At 44.1% G+C, this 18,548-nt stretch overlaps 1 protein-coding gene across 2 annotated transcripts; it reads right to left on the bottom strand.

The window, feature by feature from the left end:
• Positions 1–631: 631 nt before the first annotated feature.
• Positions 632–16,598, bottom strand: SLC1A4 (solute carrier family 1 (glutamate/neutral amino acid transporter), member 4). 2 transcript variants are annotated; one of them, XM_008945439.1, is made up of 7 exons: positions 16,560–16,598; positions 15,714–15,776; positions 9,239–9,405; positions 5,644–5,877; positions 4,646–4,840; positions 3,178–3,312; positions 632–866 (listed from the first exon to the last, which is right to left on the bottom strand). In XM_008945439.1, the coding sequence occupies exons 2-7, from the start codon at positions 15,756–15,758 to the stop codon at positions 632–634; spliced, it is 1,011 nt and encodes a 336-aa protein (XP_008943687.1). In that variant the 5' UTR covers positions 15,759–15,776; positions 16,560–16,598. The 2 variants fall into 2 exon arrangements, with proteins under 2 accessions (XP_008943687.1, XP_008943686.1); XM_008945438.1 differs by lacking the exons at positions 5,644–5,877; positions 15,714–15,776; positions 16,560–16,598 and having other exon boundaries at positions 9,239–9,378.
• Positions 16,599–18,548: the final 1,950 nt, after the last annotated feature.

Here is an 18,548-nt window from a genome sequence, read left to right as displayed (position 1 = left end):
AGATAGCAAACAAAACAAAACAAAAAATTAGAAAAAGAAAAATCTAGTTTTCAGGATACAGTTGAAGTTTTTAAGGGATAGGAAGCAGGAGAGAAAGGGGAGTGGGAGAAAAAAGTTGCTTCATATTATGTCTGTAATGATTCATTAGCGTTTTTCAGGGCAGAAACTTAATTTAAGCAACATTTTCACCCACTTTGGAGTTTCTAGACTGCATCACCATTTGAACAGCAGCACAATAAGCTTACTATTTTTTTCCCTACAATAAGCACATACTGGGTTTGTCTACTTCCCCATCTCCAACCCATATGAGAGCCTTTACTAACAGAAGTCTTGTTAAAGCAGAAGTCTCAATGGCATTCTTTGCACATACATGTGTAAGTGTGTGCACGTGCAACACATACACATGTATAGATACGAATTATCAAAATACTATTATAAAGGAAGTGTTCTCTCTCAACACCCCTGTTCTGCCCACCCCACCTCCCTCCCCTTCCCCAGGCCAGTGTATTTCAAAACAGACTGGTACTGAACTCTCAAGAGCCATGCAGCCCTCGTTGGCACTGCAAACGTCTAGGTGTGATAACGAGTCCCCAGTCCACCTCTAAGACTCGTTTGATGACCAGCCTTTAGTTCACAATACTGACTCCTTGGATTCAGGGTCTGCTGTACTGGATGTGTTGGAGACTTGGTTTTTGTGGGTTACCAAAGGTGATGTTTCTCCTTCAGACTTGCTGTTGGCAATTGCTTCTACGCTGACTTCCTTGAGCTCCTGCTCTTTGTCTTTATTTGCTTTTTCATTCAGGTAGTTCAGGATGCCTGCTCCTAGGGCATCCCCTTCCACATTCACAACGGTGGTGGTCCGGTCCCTGGTTAAGATCAGAAACAGAAAAACAAAGCAGCACTCTTTTAACTTAAGAGTGTCACAACACAATAAGGGGAGATGATTCACCCCTGCTAAGCCACTAACATCAGTAGAGCTAGACAAGGGAGATGTTGTTACTATAGGTATTTTCCACAGAAGTATCATCACCATTTCAGACTAAAATTGTGCCCTGGAGCTGGTTTAAGGTTGGCCCAACCGTTACTGTCAACTGCTTCTGGTCCTTCAGAGGGTTGCAATAATGGTACTGCTCTTTCTCAGGCATCCTTCTTTTCCCAGCCCACATCCTTCCTCTCTCCCATCCTCAGGCCAGCATTTCTCAAATGAGAGTTCAGAGCAGGAACTTCATCTGGGTTTATCTAGAAGGTGATGCAGAGCACCCAGCTATCTTTTCTAACTGTAGAGACTTGTACCTTAACCCAAACACTTACTTAGGGGTCCTTCCAAAAGCAGCCAGAACAACTGTGTTCTCTGGATTTCTTGCTATTAGCACCTGTCCTAACCTTTGGTCCTATAACACAAAATTCCTCTGTCCCGGGGTCTAATGGAGGAGATTTATGGGGCATAAGGAAGAACTATTTCTTCATGTGCCTTTTGGGACTTCTTAGTCATTCTGCAGCCTAACTTCAGCAAGTGTTCAACTTGTCACTGTGGTCGTCTCTGGTAATTAAACAGGTGGCATTAAAACAAGACACAGGACTCTTCCCTTCCTCCCTCCTTACCACTTTTGTTACCATAAGCTGAGTTCCTTGACTATAACAACAGTGTTAACCACAGAGGGATGCTACACATTTTGAAATGAAGGCAGCCAGCATCACACAGGCAAGCTCTTCACTCCTGCCTCCAAGCACTTGCAAGTACAGCTTGTCAAATTGCTACTGTAAACCCTTAGGAAGATGGGATACAAAGGGCTAGCCACTGCTTTCTCTGTCTCTCCTGTCCTTTGTTGATCCCCAAGAGGTGGCAGCAAGAAAGAGTTGGCTGTCTCTAATGAAGCTGAAGGAATATGATTGTGTGCCATAGACACGTGTGGTGTGGGAAGGGAGAGAGGTAATACAGCTGCCTTCTTCCCCAGCCTCTGGAATTCCAGACTGTCCTTGGGCATCCTAATTTCCACATCTGCTGTGAAGAACACCATCTATACAGAGAGGGTGATGTTTCCAAATAGTAGTGCAGAGGGATTATGTACAGTTTAAACCAGCAACTGCCCAGAAGCCCATCCAACTGGAAAAAAAAAAAACCCAGTGGGATTCAGATTGCTTGACCCACACTGACCAGTGATTTCAGCCCAATACCCAACTTCAGCCAGATGGCTTGAAAGCAGATTATGCTTTTTCTTTATCAGATCATGCTTACTTCACTAGCATTCAAGCTCTAAGCATGCTGTACTTCATGAGATGTTTGTTCAAGGAAAACTAGAGACACCTTTGCCCATAGGACTCCTATAAGCTGTAAGAAATTATCTGCAGATGGCATTGACACTCATGATGCATTTGTGGCTGGGTCCCCAATACTTAGAGCCAAAGACATTTTCTAGGCTTTCTTTCCTTAATCTAATTCGGGTAGTGCAGAAGGTAAATTTAGGCCTTAAAAAGGACCTAAGTATGATAAGTGGTGAGATAACAAACAGAGCTGGGAAAGGGGATAATCTCTTATGCTTTGAGGAGGGGAATGGCTCTTGGAAAGAAGAGAAGGAGCTGAGCAAAGGTCTCACCTTTTAGCTCTTTCCCACAAGATGGAAAGCAAAGCTGGTAATACTGTGTACTAAACTTGTGACTTCCAGCAGCATGTTCCAGCCGTGACGCTGCCCACAGCTGTGCTAAGTGCCACAAACTCTCTGTGTCCCTGCCCTGCCAATGGATGGCACCTCTTGGTGACACTTGTGTTGGGGCTATAAAAATAGTTCAAATAGCTGACAAAACCTGCTGGTGGAGACTGCTTCATACATATGACTGAGAAAGCTTCCCACCACTACTCAGACTCAATTTCCATTTTCCCCCTTCCCTCCTAGTGTCCAACTAATCCAGCAGGATCAACACCTTCTTGAACAACCTTTTAACAATCCTTCTAACGAGAATTGAAAGCAGGAAGAACCACATTTCAATAAAGTCTGAGTAAAACAGCTGAGGAGGGATTTTAACATGATGCTTTAATTGAGAAGGGACCACCTTTATCTGTCAAGAGTTATGCAGCCATACCTTGTAGGGTTTTACTTTCTACTACACTATTTTGACTCCCCTGCCCCACGTTTCCAGCTGAGCATGCAGCAGGAGGCACGTGTGGCCCAAGGTACTCACACAATCCAGTCCACGGCGAGTATCAAGGAGAGGTCGTTGGTGGGCAGGCCGATGGCCTCCAGGATGATGGCGATGGTGAGGACTCCGCCGGCCGGGATCCCGGCTGCGCCCACGCTGGACGCAGTGGCTGTCACACTGTGAATCGAGTGGTGCCTCAGTTACCAGGAGCTCCACAGCATTCCTCCTCTACACTCAGGTCACACATTTCCCCCGCTGTGGGAACTGTAAACAAACTCTACAGCGTGGGGAACTCGGATCACTTGCTTCCCAGGCAAACCCTTTCCTGCCTGCTGATGCAAAGCAATGGGCACAGAGCACACCCAACCAACACAACTACACCTTGCTGCCTTACAAATATATCCATCTCCAAGTCATGTATTGGTTCAACTATCTTGAGTACATTACATCTCCTGGTCCAAAATGTAGACAGGTAAACTTTGCCATGGAGGGTGCTGTCCCTTCTTTGCGTCTCGTTTGCATCCACAGAGCCTAAACCAGGAGCTGGAAACCTGTGGAGCATGTGCTACAGACATGGCCCACACACCTTTTTGTGTGCAGGTGGCTACAGCTGAGTATTCCTTGGGTGTAAACCTTCAGGTCTGTGTTAACCAGTGGTTCACTAGAGTACAGGCAAGGCTAATTTGGCCATCTGCAAAGGAAACAATGCCCCAGCCCTGCATTCAACAGACAAACTATATACTTGGAAAGGCAATAAGGAAGGAATAAAACCTGGCCAGGGAGGGTAAAAAAATACCAGGAACCAGCCTTGTGAAGCATCCAGTGAATACAGCTGAGTGAGGGGCTAGAATTTCTTGTAGGATCCTTATTTAGTGAAGAGAATGACACTTCATGGGATATGGGACATGGGAGGATATACCAAGCATGGAAGGAAAAGTCCTAGAGAAGGAGGTAGGACTGAAGTGGTGGAGGGCATAATGGAGAAAAACAATCAGGAGTGGCATGATAATGGGTCTGACCTGGGAAGTCAGTGATGTGATAGTAGGAAGAGGTAAGCAGGAGCAGTCTCGAGTGTGAAAGTCATACATAAGAAACTAAGGAGCTGGCAGGAGGATTTTCTAAGACATCCAGAGAGGGAATCAGAGGTAGCTTTCTGGGTAGAGCAGCATTCTTCAGTTACCCAGCTTAATGGTGAGTGGAGGGTAGGGGAGTGAGATGCTTAAGGAAGGAGAGGAATTTCATGTGAGGAACAGCTTTAAACAGCTCAAAGTCTGTTTCAGAATTCAATTATCCCTCCCAGGTTCCACCTTTTATTAAATCGAGATTCTGGCAAATCTTACAAAGCTTGAAAGACTCCATCCTTTAATCACCCCATAATTACGTTTCATAGCAGCTTGCAAGCTTTAGGTCAGAGATGTGGAATGCAAACTGCTAGCTATTAACAGAGAGACCACAAGCTTGAATGTGTCTGGGGGCCAGAAGGATGTGGTTGCAATAGGAAGCAACTTACAGAATTGTGAAGATTTGCCCAGGGTTGAGATCGACATTGTTCAGCTGAGCAATAAACACAGCTGCCATGCACTGGAAAATGGCAGCCCCATCCATGTTTACAGTCGCCCCGATAGGAAGGATGAACCTGCTGATCCTCTTGTCCACCCCATTGTTCTCCTCAATACACTTGATCATCGACGGGAGCGTGGCTGAGCTAGAAACAGAAGAGGGGACAGTCAGACCCGGAGCACCTGAAGGGGAGGTCACCGTCTCACGGCTTTCGTGTTTCTAACATGCTGCAGAGAGGGCTGCCAAGACAATGATGACATTTTATAGTCCCTCTCTGTCACTAGACTAAAGAGAGACCCTCCTTGTTGGTCTTCAGCAGTGGTGTTTAATAATCTGCTTCCATCCAGAAATAGCTGATAAGGACTCTAATCTCCCAGAAGAAAGAACTCATGACTTAACACAGCATGCAGCCTAACAAAGCTGTGGAATGATCAAGTCTCAAACCACAAAAATACACCAACAGATGCCCATATAAACATAACAGATGCAACAGCAGCCTCTGTTAATGTCGTACTAGTACCTTCTCAAATGAACAAACAAATAATAAAAATATTTTAAATCACTGTTGGTTTTATTTCTTGCATTATAAATGACACAGTTTTATTCATAACCCCTCACTCCTGACCCTCACTTTACTTAAAATCAAAAGGACATCTGGTAGGATATTTTAAAGGCAAATATGTTCATTTTTTAAAAAAAAAATTCCAGCTCAGCATCCTGCTACACTCCCAATATTTTCAGGATTAGTTTTCAACAGCTAATTATAAGTATATGCTGTGTGGTAGGCTGCTGACAGCAGTGAGACTCTCTACACCCAGAAGCTTCTTTTTGCCATCTCAGGAACAACATTCACACCTCAAACTCAACACAGTTTGGTGTTGGGTTATACCCAGTTTACAGTGACAAATATAACCAGGCTATAATCCCAAAAGCAGGATAGAAACCCACCTGGAGCAAGTGGCAAAAGCAGTGGTAAGTGGTGTGATAAGCCCTAAGAGAAAACGATATGGGTTTTGACGTGTGGATGCAAAATAAATAAGTGGCAGAATGATTCCTCCGTGGATGAAGTGGCCCAGAATAGAGGCAAAGATGTATTTTCCCAGACTGGTCACCAGAAGCACAACATCTTCCATTTCCACAATCTTGCTCCCAACAAGGAACATAATGCCAATAGGCACATACCTGTGTAAAGAAATATTGCCTGTCATTAAGTACACAAAAAAAGCCTTGAAAAACATGCCATTTTCCACTCTGGAGATAAGATTCTTCTACAGATGCTGAAGAGTAGCACCTAATTCACCACACACTTAGGTTAAGCAAATTTGGAAGGCCTCTCTAACCCTCCTGCTTGGAGGAAGGCAAGCAGTCAAACGGAAAAAGCCCTGTTGACCTAGACCCTGGAAGAGGCAGCTAGGAGAGTGCTGAAGGGAAGCCCAGTGGGAATCAGGAATGCTGGCAGAAGCTATCAGGACAGGACAAGGGTGTGGAGTTTTAGTCCATCAGGGAGGAAGGCAGGCAAAGACCTAAAGCTAAAGTCACTGCTGAAGGGATAGCAGATGTTAGGAAAGAAAAAGGAGCAGTATCATGTCATTGGAGATGAGAAAGAGGTGGAAGAGTAGGATCTTACACATGTGGTGACTACCAGAAGTATGAAGTCAGGTCATTAAAATGGTAGACATACTGGATGCCAACATAATCAGTGTATGAGATAAAAAGCTCTGCTCATACCAGAGAGCTCAGCTAAAGGCTGCTGATGCACGTGCCAAAGATAGCAATTAACTGCTATTTTCCTCAATAAGACCAAGTGAAACGATCAGGCTTCCAGAGCTTTCCTCAAGCCAAGAGCCACGTACACGTACATTCCTGTGCCTCCTACCTAGAAACCTGCCACGTCTCAGGGCGTCAGCAGTTGTCTGAGGTTTCCTTTGTCAGGAATGCTTGGAGCTGTTCCAGGGGAAGGGCCACCTGCAGGCCAAACCACACCTCTGGTCCCAGTGGTGCAGCTAGGAACACTCCTGGAATGACAGAATTGCCCTTGCACCTACAGCAGAACAGCTACTAAATGAACTGCAGGAATCACTTCAGCTCTACTTGGGATTTCTGTGTCTGAGTACCTTTTCCTGCTTCTAAGATTAAGAAATATTAAAAGATCACCCAGCTGTACAAAACCCTGCCCCAGGCACACATGTGACTAGGAAAGATCTGCCTGTACCTCTGAGGAATACAGTATGTTTTCCCTTCCACTCTCCTCAAATCCAATACCCACATTCTGAGAAGCTGATCTGTGGGGTCAGGACCAATGTCAGAACGTTTGGTTAAGCATACAAAGGTTTGGAAAGGTGGACTAGCATTAAGGTTGCCCAGATCATTCACTTCTTCCCAGCCTGCCTCTGCCCTCAGTGGTAGTGCAGCTCCTCTGTTCTGTGCAGAGAGCACCTATTTATGTCCCAGATCAATGTGAGCATCCCTTCTCTGTCCTCCCTTGGCCAAATATCTAGGAGGGTGCTGTTGAACCTTCTACAGTTAGCTGCTGCAAGTTCTGTGACATGCTGCCTTTGAACTATGTTTCTGAGCACCCTGATGAGCCAGACCTAGCTGAGCCCCTGGTCCTGCACAGGCTCTGCAAGCATGAATGCTGGATTCAGAGCTGAGACTGGATCCCTCCCCCTGATGAAAGGGGCTGGAGAGGAAAGAACTGAAAGTTGAGACCAAAAAGTGCTACTAAACATGTGAGCAGCTGTTGAATGGGTCTAGATAGGGGCTCAAGCTGCTTTTTCTCTTGGTAGTATGATTTTCAACCATTCCAAAGTATCCTTTGGGAAGCACATGCAGCTCAACAGATTCTGAATATATACCAGGACAACACAAGAGCCTTAAGGAAGGAAAGAGAACAAGTAAGGGCTACAGTGCACTGCAGTGTTAAGAGTCAGTTGTGGTCCCTATAATCCATGAAGTAAAGGATTATATATCAACTGATTGGCTTGAAGCGTTAGCACTGTAATCAGCTGAATACAAGAACTGCCTCTTATCAGTATTCAGTGTCCAAGGAATTACACTCGAGAGTAAAAGACTTAAGCTGCTTTGAGACTTTGAATTTTTCAGTCCCTTATGACAGCAACTAACAGAGATCTGCCTGTGTAAAATCAGGTGTTTTGTTAAAACCTTTCTACTTCTCAGAGGAAGGAAAATACAAGGAATGAAAAATGCAGAATTAAGGGATCTAAAAAAAAAAACCCTCTGCTAAGGTAAGCTGATAGCTCTTCCAACAGCTTTGGAAAGAGAGTGAGAAATGTCCCACTGTTAATTTGTTAGCTAGCTGTCCTTACAAATATTTTTCTTTTTGTGTGTGAGGTATTAGTACTGTTGGTTTCACAGGAGCAGCCTAGACCCATCTAGCTGCACAAGAACAGCCATGATACTGCCCTGAGGCCCAGCATCATCTAATCTGACAGAAAACCTGGTCAGGAGGTTGGTCCTATGCCAGTTTTGGTGGCCTGAACTGCTCTCTAGAGGTGCCCGACTCCTCCAATGCTGGTTTCTTGCCTAGTGAGAAAGTTCAGTGGGCTCCAGTTACTAACATACAGACCTTTTTTTGTGTGTCAAAAGCTTTGTGGTATCAGTCAGAGAAACATTCACCCCAAAAACATGTCTGGACTTCAGAGAAGCAACTGAAATACAGGACTTGCACATTCTGCTAGTAATGTTAATTCTTGCTTCACCCAAGAAATTGAAAGAGGTCTTAGAAGAGGAATGGAGATGTAAAGATCAACTCATGTTCTGCTGGTAACAATAACAAAACACTCAATAGCCAGCTCTACTGTTTTCAGTAGGATGGAGAGCAGAGCCCTGGAGACTGTTTCTCTCCTCTACACAAAGGGATGTAGGTTCTCCATCACCCTTTATGATTCTATAGAACATGTAAAGGTGGCACTCTGGGATGTGGTTTAGTGGTCATGGTTGTGCTGGGGTGACGGTTGGTCTTGATCTTTTCCAGCCTTAATGATTCTATGGTTCTAAATGGGCAGGTTGGGCTCTGTACACATGCACTCAACAGGGTTTCTCTCAAACCAGTAACCTTTTGACCAATAGAAAAATCAAGGCACGAAGCTACAAGTATGACTTCAGTCACTCACTGCATTTGCAAGTGCACTCCAAGCACAAACATCCCTGGCCTTCACATGACCATATTCCTCACATCTTCTTTACTTGTTCAAGGACAGTGGCTTTAGGTACATGATGACAGCTAGCCATAGGCTTACACTGCTTTGAAATACAAAGCATTCTTTCCACTAGTTAATCAAAAAGGAGCCCTGGAGAGGATTTTTAAGCAATCCTCAAGTGTCCCAGACTGCTACCTTATGCTACGTGTGACTGCCTAATCACAGAGCATAAGCAAGAAGACCCCATCCTGTGACACCCATGACACCCATTTTTGCTGTGATGATCGATCTGGTAGGAAAAAGCTGGAGAGATGGATGAACAGTGAGGTTCCTGAACTGAGCATAACACTATACTGCAGCTGTACCTGCAGTCACACACTTACCACATGATCCAGGAAACCAAGACCATAGTTGCCTCATTGAACGAATTAAAGAAGCGAATCAGATCTTCCCCTTCCTGGCCAAGCTTCTTCAGCGCCACTCCTAAAACCAGAGCAAACAGCACCAGCCCCAGGATATTCATCCCTTCAATCTCAGTACCAACAGGGATCTGTAGAGGCAAAAAAAGGCTTGTTAAATCATAGAATCACAGAATACAGGAGTGTATTCTATACACTATACAGGAGTGTATACCCTAATAAAGGGGTCACCTCATTTTGTTGTGGCCTGATTGATCCAAAATAACAAGCAGAATCTATTTTGGGAAGGAAGAACCTATTTTGTTGAAGGGAACCAAACAAGATGTGGATGCAGTCCAGACACAGACCTCTCTAGTTATGAGCTGGCATGTATTCACTGAAGAAGAAAAAGGGCTGCCACTACATCTCCTCATGCCCTTCAATAGGACACATGCTCTCAGTGACATGAACAGGAAATCTCCCCAGTTTATTTGGGACAAGCTCCACTGCAGATGCAAAACAGCACAGGCACCAATCACACACGTGCAGTTAAAAGACTGAAACTTTCCCCCCTGTTTCCCCAGGAGGGAAGATGAGTGTGGGAGAGACTGCAGGTATAAATGGCAGGTACTGGTGACACTGACTTCCTAGCTCTGCTTATTCCAGTCAGTGTCATTCACAGTCAGCACTATGATATTCCACCACCTAAACAAATCCTACCTGCCAAAGGCTTGCAGTGGTCTGGCCCCAGACATGCTTTTACTTCCTGACATCTCTGACAGCTCCATCACTTTAGAGCAGTATTTATACCAAGGTGAAAACCATGAGAAAACAAACAATGTTGTGAAGCAGAAAGGGAAGCGAGGGGCAGAGTGAAGTAGCAAGCAGTGGAAACCTACTCATTCATCTGTCCACATCAGCTGTGGGAGATACAGCAAGAACAGAATAAATATCTGTACCCCTTCTCAGAAATCAGGTGGCTGTGTGGTAAAAATAAGAGGATAAAACCAGGATCCACCTATTGACAAAAGCTTGTCTGCTCTGCTGGTCCTTCACAGTTTATTCCTCAAAGAGTGGAGCTTGTTTGGCAATGTAGTCTCACACAAACTGAATGAGTGCTCTTGTGGCTACGTAAAAACATAATTGTTTTGACAAACTGGGTTTCCCCCCTCAAGCTTGGCAGTACAAGCTCAACATGTCAAATTGTTGTTTTATTTGGAAGGGTTTCTAAAACAGATTAGGTTCGTGAACAAGTTTTGGCCTTCTGGCCAGTTTAAGTAGACACTAGCTCAACACTAGGAAAGAAAAACATACTCTGAGCTAAAAGCTTAAAATGAATATTGGTTAAAGAACTTGGGATACTGATCTGCTAAATCTGATAAAACCAGCCTGCTTGAGATGATATTTTTTCTGGAAGTGTACTGCTGAACTGGCCTGTATCTTAGTGGCAGGTGAAATCAAAGTACTACAGGGAAGTGGATAAAACAGAAATTAGGCACAAAAGCATGAATGTTAAACTGCTGGTAACAAAAGCATTTACAAACAATGAAGGTTCTGTCTCTTTTTTATTTGCTAGCTACAAAATAATTAGATACAGGATCTGCAAATTTTTATGGTAGTTGCTTGTTCTGGGCTAAGTGGTCAGTATTTATTTGATTTCCGATTGAAAGAATTGAAAACAAGGATAGGATATTAAGAACAGGCTGCAATGTATCTCCAGAGATGTCTGAAGAAATGTTTTGTTGTCTCCACACACTGTAACACTTTGCTGTCCAGACACTTTTGTCCATATTCTGTTTTGTGTGCTTGAAAGCCCTAAACTCTTCTGTGGCTAGAAAAGTTAGGAAAAAAAAAAAAAAAAGACACCCTCCTATTAATTGAATAAACTGTGTACACAGCACACACATGTTGTTCTCTTATTCACTTTAGCTGGAAAAACCCAGCTCTAGGGTAGGAGATGAGATCTGCCCTAAGGCTGAAGAGAATCTAATAAAATTTCAGTGACAATTTATCAGCAACAACGTACAAACCGATGTACGAGTCTCAGATTTTATGACTAATGTATTAGCAGAAATAAGGAATAAACCTTACGTGTGGTAAAATAATGCTGCCATGTCATCTAATGAAAACCAAAACTTTCTCTGGGAAATGTCAAATTGGGCAAAACCTGAACATTTTTACACCAGAAAAAAATCTCTTACTTCATTCACATGAAGCAAATGTAATACATCAATTTTGATACAACTTTTCACCTTGATGTTGTGTTTTGGGTTTTTTTCTTTCCAACTAGATATTTTATAACGTAATATCTCATACCAGCTTCGTGCCATAAAAGGCTCATATGAAAAGTTCAGCTTGGAAGAGAATTTTACCATCATGAAGCCAAACTTCTTTCACAAAATAAAAAAAAAAAATTCTAAGAACATTGAGTGCTCTTTTGGTTTTGGTTCTCCTTCAGGAAAAAAAAACAGACACAGAACTTTGCTATGGAACAGAAATTCAATGTTTCAAGCTGCTGAAAGTGCCCAGCATCCTGACTTGGATCTTACTGGGAGGGAATTTCATTATACTCCTTTATGCTGATGTTTTGCAAAGCATCTCTGCCCTTTAAACTCCTTCTACTGAAGATTTGCTTCTCAACTCGTTAAAGGCAGTGGTGTGACACAAACCCAGCAACCTGATACCATTTGGGCTTCTCAGAGAGCTGGTCTCAGGAACAAGGCAGACGTGTAAGGAATCTCCAAGAGGACTGCTCAGCTTCCCACTAGCTGTGTAGGGCACACAGGGACACAGAGCAGGACAGAGTTTGGGAGGCACACAGGAGAACCAGGGCCAGAGCTCTTAGTGCTGAATTTGGAAGGTCACTTCCCCGCCTAGTGAGATTCAGGGGTCTTATGGGTCATTCAATCCCCACAAGCATCAGCTGGCTCCACCTTCTTCAGAGCCATAGGTGCCAAAGGCTTGCCAAATTTTGCTCTTGGGAAGCTAGAGGAGGGCAAGAGATAGCAGCATCTCCAGTTAGCTACAGCCAGAACACAGGTGGCTTCTCACCTTTCATCTTAACCTTCACAGTGGCCTACTGTGCATAAATTGGCCAATTCTTCTCAAGCTCCCCTACACCCCTCCAGAATGACAATGCATGGGGTTAAGCCTTCTCTCACCCTTGGAGATGTCTCTCTGCACCTTGCTTTTGGCATTGTCATCACTGCTGCTGCTGTTCAGCAAGTGCTCACACTTCAAGACTAACTCTGGTGATCTGGGGACCCCTGAATTCCTGGCAACAGGAGGAAGGACTCTGCACAGCCACCAAAACCTTCTTAGCTGTTTCACTCTATTCACTGCTATTCTGCCACACCCTTTCAGGTCTTGCTCTCCCTTTCTCCCTCTTGAGCCAATTTCTTTACAACACAACATTCACCATCTCCTCCCATCACCACACTTGTAGGCAGAAGGTGAATTGTTTGCGGAGTAGTAAATTACTGCAAGAAACTGCTTCCTGCAAACCAAGGGCACAATCTGCAGCCTTCAGGGGATTTCACCTCCTTGTAGCACAACATGGAAAGGGTCCAGCAGTAAATCCTCAGCGGAAGATCCTCTCAGTCCCAGCCTCTAAAACTGGCAGATGCTGAACGGTCTTTTTGTACTCTGACAGAAGAGTGCATCACCCCAAAGGAGCTGCCAAACCAAGCAGCATTGTGGACACCAAACAAAACCAGCTTTAATGAGAGCTTTGTTCCTGGATGAACTGTGGGACGTGTTATTGTTTGCTTGAAATTCTGTGTTCTGGTAGGAAGATTCATGGAGCTCTTCTGGTCCTTGAATCTCTCTGAAGATCCTATTGTTTTCTAGTTCTTGAAACAAAATGCTTATCAAGGAAACAACTGCTGACATTGAGCTGTCCCAGTAGTAGGTGGCTGAAAAGAAAATGCAGCTGTGTGATGTGAGGAAGAAGAGCAATCACTGGTTTGTGTATTTTTACTGCTGCCATGAGAGGAACTCAGAGTCTCCCAGAGGCTCCCTGTGCTGCAGATGGGGAGCTAAGATAGCCTGTGCCCCAGGAATCCTTGCTGCCAAAGGAACAGAGAGGATGTAGCCATAAAAGCTAGGTAAACATGAGGGAAGCATGTGAAACAACAAAAAGGACATGGCTGAGCAGACATCTACGTGCCCCACTATTTATATCATCAGCGAGAGAAGACAGGGCCTGTTAACCAGTGATGGGGAAAAAAACATGATCAATGGAAAGTTTTGTTCTTTGCTATTCATATGGAAAGTACAATGAAAGATTCTGCTAGGAAAAGAAACCATTAGATAGGAATATCGTCTTGTTTCCCTGGAACCCAATTTCTATCGCTATGATACTTATACTATGTATTATCCAAAAATCATACTCTTCCTGTCCAAACTTAATCCTCATCTATCCATAAATAATATGGTCAGACCAGGACTGAAACTGAGCTAACAAAACTAAGATGATGCTTGCTTTTTATTTGGTCCACTTTTCCCTAGAGGCAGTAGGGCGTCTTCTGGAATTAAAGAATCTCAGCTCCGGTTTCGCTCCAACAACTGAAGAAAAGTTTTGGAAAAGCAACACCAGAAATAACCTTTACATCATAATCACTGGCAAAAACAGGCACCAGTGACAAATTCAGGTTTTTTTTTTCTGATATTACCTCAAACAGGAGTCTGATAACTGCGAAAAGGAAAGAAAATTGAAAAAGAATCTCATTTCCTAAATCGCCAAAAATGCATTTTTATCTTTTGAGGAAGAGTGATGGCTTTGAACAAGCATCAGAAATGCACTTGACAGCCAAGCCTATGTTCAATGGATATGACTGGCCCTGATCCGTGCTTGGTTGCCAAACTCGCCCTGTCAAACTCAACACTGAAGATGAATAGGAAGAGTCTTATTCACCTTTTCATTCTGCTTAAATGAAGAACAACTCTACGCCCTGTAAGCAAACACACACATCTACAGCACATGATTAGAGCTTTTCATATTGAACTTGCTTTCCAGCAGCAGAAGGCTGCTTGGGCATGTACTGCCTGAGGATATAATGGCACGAGGAGAGAAAGGGCTCTGCTGGGATGCAGCCATTGCCACACACCCGTGTCAGATGGGGCGAGTGCGGATCTGGGCTAAGGCAATCTCACAGGCCTGGGCAGAGCCTGGGCAGATGGGGCTGCCCTCTTCCCCGGGGAAACTGCTCGCTGTGTGGTAGCAGGCTTGCAGGCAAGGGTGACTTTTCCCCTGCTCAGTCCTTGTGCCATCCGAGTCACCTGCCACGCTGCCTCAGAGGCTGGTGAAAGTTCAGCCCGCCGGCCCAAAGCGCGCTGGGAGACGCGCTGTTCTGCCCCGGCGTGGCCAGGAGCGGGTCGTGAGGCCAGGGCCTCCTGTGCCCGGGGGTGTGCTCCAGAGTCCCTCTGCAGGAGCATCAATTACCTTTTCAAACTGCTGGGCAAGCCCCAGCTGAGCCCTTCCATGACAAATACAAACGCTCCAAGTCTCTCGCTCGAGGGGTGTTCATATTAATCATATGAAAAACACAGTAGCCCAACCTCCCACACTGATCTCAGATAGTCAGAGTAAGCCTGAGAAATAGAAAAGAACCCTGAAAGTAATTTTCAGTGTCAGACCCGTCTCCCCAAAACCCCACGAAACCACGTGAGATATTTCATTTGGAGTGAGGTGACACGTTGCAGGCTGGGTCTGTTTCACAGCTCAATGCCTGTAAGACAAGGGTGATTGTTGCTGGACCTGAAATATGTTGACCTTGGCCAACAAAAAGATGTCTGATAGCCCCATGTTGCAGGAGAGATGCCACTCAACACGATATAGAGCATCCCTGGAAGCCCTACGTGCTACATATGAAACATAACACTCTCTACCTCAGCTCCACCTGCAGATTAACTTCCTTTCTGACACGACTGCAATAGCAGCCTGTTTGCAATGTTCTGTAATTTTTACTCTTTCAGATCACTTGTTACTCCTTCAAAAAAAATTTCAGCAGCATTGCAACAAGAAAAAATTCTCAACTAACCTCATTTTAAAAAAATTTTTTTTTTTCCCATTTTTAAAAAAACAGAGCTTTGGTTAGTGGAACAAAGTTCATTCCCTCCAAACTACTGCTGAAGAGTAGGGTTTAAGGGACATATTCAGCCAGCCTGATCACCATTTAATTCCAAGTCCACAGAAAGTTATGTGCTAACATTAGGCAGGGTGATTAATCAGAACTTAGATCAGGTGAGATGAGGTCTAAGAAATCATGGCCTAAAAACAAGGTCACACAGGTCAGATCAGTTGAGTCCAACTATCCTGTCCATCATAGCTTTCTTGTGTGGCTGTGGGTAACACAGCGGAGTACTTCTTCCCAGTGACTGCTGGAAAGGATTAAAGACTGAAGCAGTCAAATATTACGGTTGAAAAGAGTTTGTATAAAAACCTAAGAAGTGACCTTACCTTTTCCCATGTGACATTTCCAGAGGTAGTGTTTCTGAGCAGCATCTTGTATTCTGTTGCATACTGCAGGTAAGAAAAAAACATAACCAATATGATCACGTCGTCTAGTATTCCACAAGGAAGAGATGACTGTTAGGAAGACTTTTTCTTGTGCAGTATGGTCTCCAGAAAAAGTCTTCCCCACATGGTGACAAGAGAAGTGCTTTGTGACCCCCTGAGCTTCCAGATTTGGGCAGGAGCCAAGGAACCCTTTCCTGCACCCTTCTGCTGCTCACACACCACGCTGTTGCACAGGCTCCTGCAGAAGGCAAGTGGTGCTTGTGCCATTTCACTGCTAGAAATTATAAGGCAAGCATTAAAATTGTCAGAAAAATATTTCAAATCTAGGGCAACAGTTCACTTGGATAAATAAGCTAGACACCCTGCAAAAGCAGGGCAATACTTTGGGCTTGTTTTCTTTAGATATAAAAGAGAGGAAAGAAAAACTTATGTAATTGCCAATTACCTGTGATGACAACAGCACAGAGGAAAGGAGGATTTCTTTATTTCATCCTTGAACACACAGAACCCTGACACTCGAGGCATCACAGAATATTCTTTTCTTCATGATATTTTTGTACTGCACCTATTTTAATTTATGGCACATTGACTCGTACTGTATTATATATAAAATCAAACCATTTGCCATGGAAATCGTCTGATTATGTCAGGTGCTTCTAAAACTCCCACCTACTGTAAGTTAAATTAACTCTTGGTATCTTCTACACCACCTTTCTAGTCCTTTTCCCAGAAAGAGCAGTCACTTTGTGCACTGTAGCTCACGTCCAAAGCTCACACATATCTTACCGTTCGGAAAGCTGCAGCAACAAGATTTGCAGGAAACAGGTTTCTGTAAAACACAAATGAGAAAATGAAGTATTTCTTGTAGAACTTCTGAAATGAACACACTAAGGTGCTTCACCCTCAGGAACTGAATTCCTTTTGCAAAGGTGAGCATGTGTGTTGGCATTAGTGAGTGATGTACTACAGGAGATCCTCTGGCAGCATGTAGCAGATGTCTTGCTAAGTCTCCAGAGGTGCAAACACCATCATCATCTTTTGCTCATGTAAAAAGCTCCTTGCTTGTCTGCCACATCTAAACATTTGAGTAGGGACACCAGAGGCAATCACACAGGATGCAGTTCTACACACCCATCAGCCAGTGGCTACAGAAACTGGCTTAGCCACACCAGCTGCAGCAACAGCTTATGGCCTCCAGGGTCAGGGAGATTTTTAACATTACTCCTGTGATTACACTTCGCTCACAGCATCAACATGAAGGACGATCCAATCAGCAAAATCCACTTAAGAGAACAGCTTGAGCCTTCAACACAAGGTCAGCTTCCTTGAACACCGAGGTAAAGCAGAAGAATGCCACGGGCCAGAGCTGTCAGCAAGCACTGAAGTGGTTAAACAGCACGGATTAAAGTAGGGCAACTCACATGGAAAGTTGCACCATCTGAATTTGGTAGTGCCTTCATACAAGAATGCAGATCAAGCATCAGGGTTGTGCAGAGAGGACAGCATGCAAAGTGTCCTTCACCTCTACTGGGCATCCTGTGCACATGTACGTCCAGGAAGCAATAAGGACAGGAGAAATGGTTAACTGGGCCATGTAAGGAAAAAGTTGCTCCTTGTTGTATTTTTTAGCTGTTTCTAACATTACACCTCCTTCCTCCCCTTATGGTGGGCAAAGAGCATGTGCTCCCCTATCCAAATGGCAGCTTTTTTTGCTCTGTCAGAAAGCAAAATAGGAATAAAAGCTGGTCTCTGGGGTCATGACAGGACCCTAGCTGGCGAGGGCAGGAAGACCAGAGATATGAACTGAGAATACTGCCAGCTGAGTGCCTCAAGGAGGCATGGCAACTCTTAGGTAAGGAAACAAAAGCTATTACCCAGAGCCAGTCAGCTGTGGCAAAGACCATCTGGGTAGCTGTTCCCCATCCTCTGCTCCTTGCACTGCTGGGAGGAAGCCGCAGCTGCCCTCAGGCTACGCCCTGCCAACCTCCCCCCAGTTTCTGCCAGTTACCCTGGCAAACATGACTTCAAACCAGGCTTTTTCAGTTCTGATCATTCCACGAATGACATGGAAAGTGCAAATCTAAACCACGGCAAGAAAGGGAGCAGCAGAGTCAAATCTCTGAAAGCAAGAGGGAGATAAGATATGGCACAGATAAGGATTTGTCTTTTCCATTGCATAGCTCCACTGACCTGCCACACAGTGAGGCTTTTCCCACAGCCTTGACAGCAATGTAAAGCACATGGACCTTCCTCAAACAAGTGGCTGCTGTGAACTAGCTCAGCCCCTCTCTGTTACTTTAGAAGTGTATTAGGAGGCAGCTGCAAAAGCCAAATCGCTCTAAGAATAATTTGACTTCTGGAGTCTACATTCCACTGAGCATGAAAGAAACCACAACTTTTTCTGCTTAAAATTTGACTGTCTGGAAGTAGGAGAGCAAGTTCTAACTCTACAAAGATGCTGAAGAATTGGTCAAATCAGATCAATGGAACAGCTAACATGCATCAGTTGTGGCACAGCTGGAACTCTCTGGCAAATAAGAACCTCATGTGAAGTAAAAGCAAACATACTTTTATCAGGAATAAGACATCACATATACAAATGGTGCACAGTTTTACCAGAAAAAAAAAAAAAGAAAACATGCTGCTGAGAAAATAAGGATATTTATTATCAACTTTTCATAGCAGGATGACTACATTTTTAAAAAAAAAAAAAAAAAAATTACTGTATTTTGAAGAAGCAAAGAGATGAAAAAAGACTGAAAACCAACCAAAAAT

Source organism: Merops nubicus, unplaced genomic scaffold (genome assembly GCF_000691845.1).
Source record: "Merops nubicus isolate BGI_N331 unplaced genomic scaffold, ASM69184v1 scaffold49238, whole genome shotgun sequence".
Taxonomy (NCBI): domain Eukaryota; kingdom Metazoa; phylum Chordata; class Aves; order Coraciiformes; family Meropidae; genus Merops; species Merops nubicus.
Note: the sequence above shows the minus strand (reverse complement) of the source record. Positions and strands in the feature narration are given on the sequence as shown.

Excerpts from the sequence above, each read along its gene's own strand:
- SLC1A4 (XM_008945439.1), bottom strand. The coding sequence starts at position 15,758 with ATGCTGCTCAGAAACACTACCTCTGGAAATGTCACATGGGAAAAG. Across the intron at positions 9,406-15,713 it reads GAAATGTCACATGGGAAAAG|ATCCCTGTTGGTACTGAGAT; the intron begins GTAAGGTCACTT and ends TTGCCTCTACAG. Across the intron at positions 4,841-5,643 it reads GCTTTTGCCACTTGCTCCAG|CTCAGCCACGCTCCCGTCGA; the intron begins GTGGGTTTCTAT and ends TTCTGTTTCTAG.